The 2,919-nt window shown below is 36.3% G+C and overlaps 1 protein-coding gene across 1 annotated transcript in view; it reads right to left on the bottom strand.

The window, feature by feature from the left end:
• LOC104621586 (Down syndrome cell adhesion molecule-like) overlaps positions 1 to 1,952 on the bottom strand; it is a gene marked incomplete at its 3' end in the record, with an annotated part of 37,865 nt that extends 35,913 nt beyond the window's left edge. The window contains exons 1-2 of the mRNA XM_010288109.1: positions 1,892 to 1,952; positions 1,006 to 1,173 (exon numbers count right to left, since the gene is read on the bottom strand). Of these exons, the coding sequence (XP_010286411.1) occupies positions 1,006 to 1,173; positions 1,892 to 1,952 (229 nt within the window). The remainder of the gene's footprint in view (positions 1 to 1,005; positions 1,174 to 1,891) is intronic.
• Between the last annotated feature and the right edge of the window lie 967 nt (positions 1,953 to 2,919).

The following is a 2,919-nucleotide window of genomic DNA, read 5'->3' as shown; positions in this document are numbered from 1 at the left end:
AAGAGCGTCTTCAGGCTCTGTTAGATTGTAGGAAATTTAATATACGCTATGGCATTTGTTTCAAAGCTTAGTGGAACGGTTTATGCAGAGAGAGTTGGACTGCAGTTTAAACAATCTCTTGCTCTGTTCTCGTAAGTTTGGACTAGAAGTTTAGATTGCATGTCAAGGGACAGAAGAGTGACTGACCACAGCATGGTCCATATTCTCAACTCCGTTATTTGCTTCCCTCTGGTACAACAATTTGCAGCCAATTGAAGCACTCTTAGTATCTACTTTAGTGTAAGTGAGCAGGGAAATCTCCTGCATAGGGAATTCTTGGTGTATGAATACAAATGCTCTGCTTCACATTATGGTTAATGTGTATTTCTATATTGTCATTGCTTTTATACATATCAACACCATAATGGATACATTATATATATTTCAACATACATATAAAAAGTAGCTGCTAATATGTGCTAGTTGAAGATGTACTGATGTTTCATTTTAAATGCTTCCTCATATTCACCATCAATAAAATTCTGCTCTTACATAATGAAGTTTTTGTCCAAGGTCTCAGTACAGAAGCAAATTTCTGTTGATAGCTTTTCAAAAGTGGAAGTAAAGATCTTCAGCTCTTTCTGAATTTTGCAATATTTAAATGATATATGTAATATATGTAAGGAGAAGGCATAAATTGATATTTTCTGTGTGAAGAACTGAAGATAACTGAATGCAAACACTCAGTTATCAATCCTACCAAAAAAGCTTACATAGAGGCTGAAGTGCAAGTGTGTGAACCATTCCACCAAATGCAAAACATTTGCTATATCATAAAATGTTGATGGTTGAGTCAGAATGACCTGCATAATATTTCACTTATTAAATTGGAAGAATGAAATTTGTATTAATACATGTTAATACTAGTATTTTACATACACCTGCAAACAGACATACCTATGCATTACCAGCACATAGCAGTTAATAGCTGTGATAGCAATTATGAGATAGATGCAATAGTCTTACCTTGTACCTGTAAATTCAAAATTATTTCATCTGATCCCCAGTTGTTACTGGCCACGCAACTGTAGTATCCAGAGTCTTCTGCTTTCACAGTACGGATGACAAAGCTGCCATTGCTAAAGATGCTTCTTCGCCCATCAATCATCACTAGACTGGGTGTCCCGTTACTACCTCACAGGAAGCAAAGTGCATACATTAAAGAAGTTACAATCAAAGTTACTCAGAATTGGATTTTTTTTTGAAGCAACTAAGAATGGAAAAAAGAAAAAGGTGTGTGTGGAGTCCTCTTTAATAAAGACAACAAAGGAATATTTTCTGTTGGGAAACATCTGCCACTTGCTTAAAGAATGCACATATCCTGGCCCCAATTTGAATGAAAATGGAAATTCACTCCTTCCTTAACTATCTGCTATTTCATAAAAGTGCCAGAATAAGAGTAAAAGGAAGTTAATGGCTACAAATTCCATCCTTATAAAATAATAGCTATTTGTATCAGTGCACAAGATGGTTTCATAGCACTGCAGTATCACTGCTTACAGAGTGCTTGGATGAAAATTATTGCGTGTTTGGATGAAAAAACATGTGTGTTTCCAACTGACTCTGTCAAACTGTGAAACTAAAGACCAAAAGAGAATAACAGAAAACAAAATATGTGCAAGACATATACACTGCACTCCACAGCACGATTCAATGCATCAGACATTTTGCTTTCTCAGACTAAAACTATTTGGTATGCCTGAAATTAAAACAGAAAAGACTCCTAGGTTTTATGTTTTGAATGTTTACATTTACCCCTTCTTTGTAACCTTTCCTTTCTTTTGATACCTTCTAATCACCACAGCCAATTAATTTGAGTTCAAGGAATTTCTGAACTACTCGTCTACTGTGCCTGTGTGCAGTCCCTGCAAATGGTCCTTCTTCCTGACACTGTCATCCAGGATGACCGGCATCGCACCCCTTAGGATTTTAAGCAAATGGGCTTTATTTGAGCTATACATTTAGTTGCTGGTTACCTATCCTTCATCCATTTGACTGTTGGAGCTGGGTCTCCCACAGCTTTGCAAGGGAGGACAATGTCCTTCATCCAGGGAGTTGTCACCGTGCCGCTGAATGTCAAAATCCTGGCAGGAGCTGAGCAAGAGAGAGCAAGAAAGACTGAAATGAGGTGTTCATTCATACAGACCTTGAAAGGGAAACACAGACACCCAGAATTAAATGTGGAAAACCAAACCAAGCTGCTTCAAGCTATACTTTTCGGAAACAAATTCATTTTAACTCATAATATCAGCTATTTATTCAGGCACAAATATTATAGTTTTAGTATCTGGAAGACAAGTAACTAAAAGAGAGATGAGGTGGAGGACTGGAAGAATCCGTGTGGAGAAAAAGAGCAAAACCAGTTATTGATCATCTCTACTGATTTCTATATATTTCATAGTAGAAATTATGGATGAAAATATGTCCAAAGGATGCTTCTCTTGAAACTTCCAGCAGGAAATGTCCACAGTAGACAGATGTCTTACAAAAGCTAAATTATTGATACATCACTGTTACAGCAGCTACGGTATTAAGCAAAATAAACCTTCACATATGTACGTGTTAGTACATTGCAGAGTCTTTCTGAAGTCCACAAATATGAACAAATTTTTAAGTCAGTTTAATTTGTGTCAGCTCTTGTATCACCTAAATATATCAACAAAAAAACCACTCTTGTAGTTTCAGCTTATAATATACAGGCATACTAGGGTCGTGTTAGAGCTTTGTTGTACGTTATCACTCAAGAATCACCCTTGATAGAAATAGACTTCTTGTTGGTCTCTAAGTATATATTTCAAAGGCACACACTGAATACAGATACACAAAATACTGTATTTTTAATCTTGATCTGCTTCAGTCACAGAATCACAGAATCACAGA

The sequence above is a fragment of the Phaethon lepturus genome, unplaced genomic scaffold (genome assembly GCF_000687285.1).
Source record: "Phaethon lepturus isolate BGI_N335 unplaced genomic scaffold, ASM68728v1 scaffold9355, whole genome shotgun sequence".
NCBI classification, from domain to species: Eukaryota; Metazoa; Chordata; class Aves; order Phaethontiformes; family Phaethontidae; genus Phaethon; species Phaethon lepturus.
Note: the sequence above shows the minus strand (reverse complement) of the source record. Positions and strands in the feature narration are given on the sequence as shown.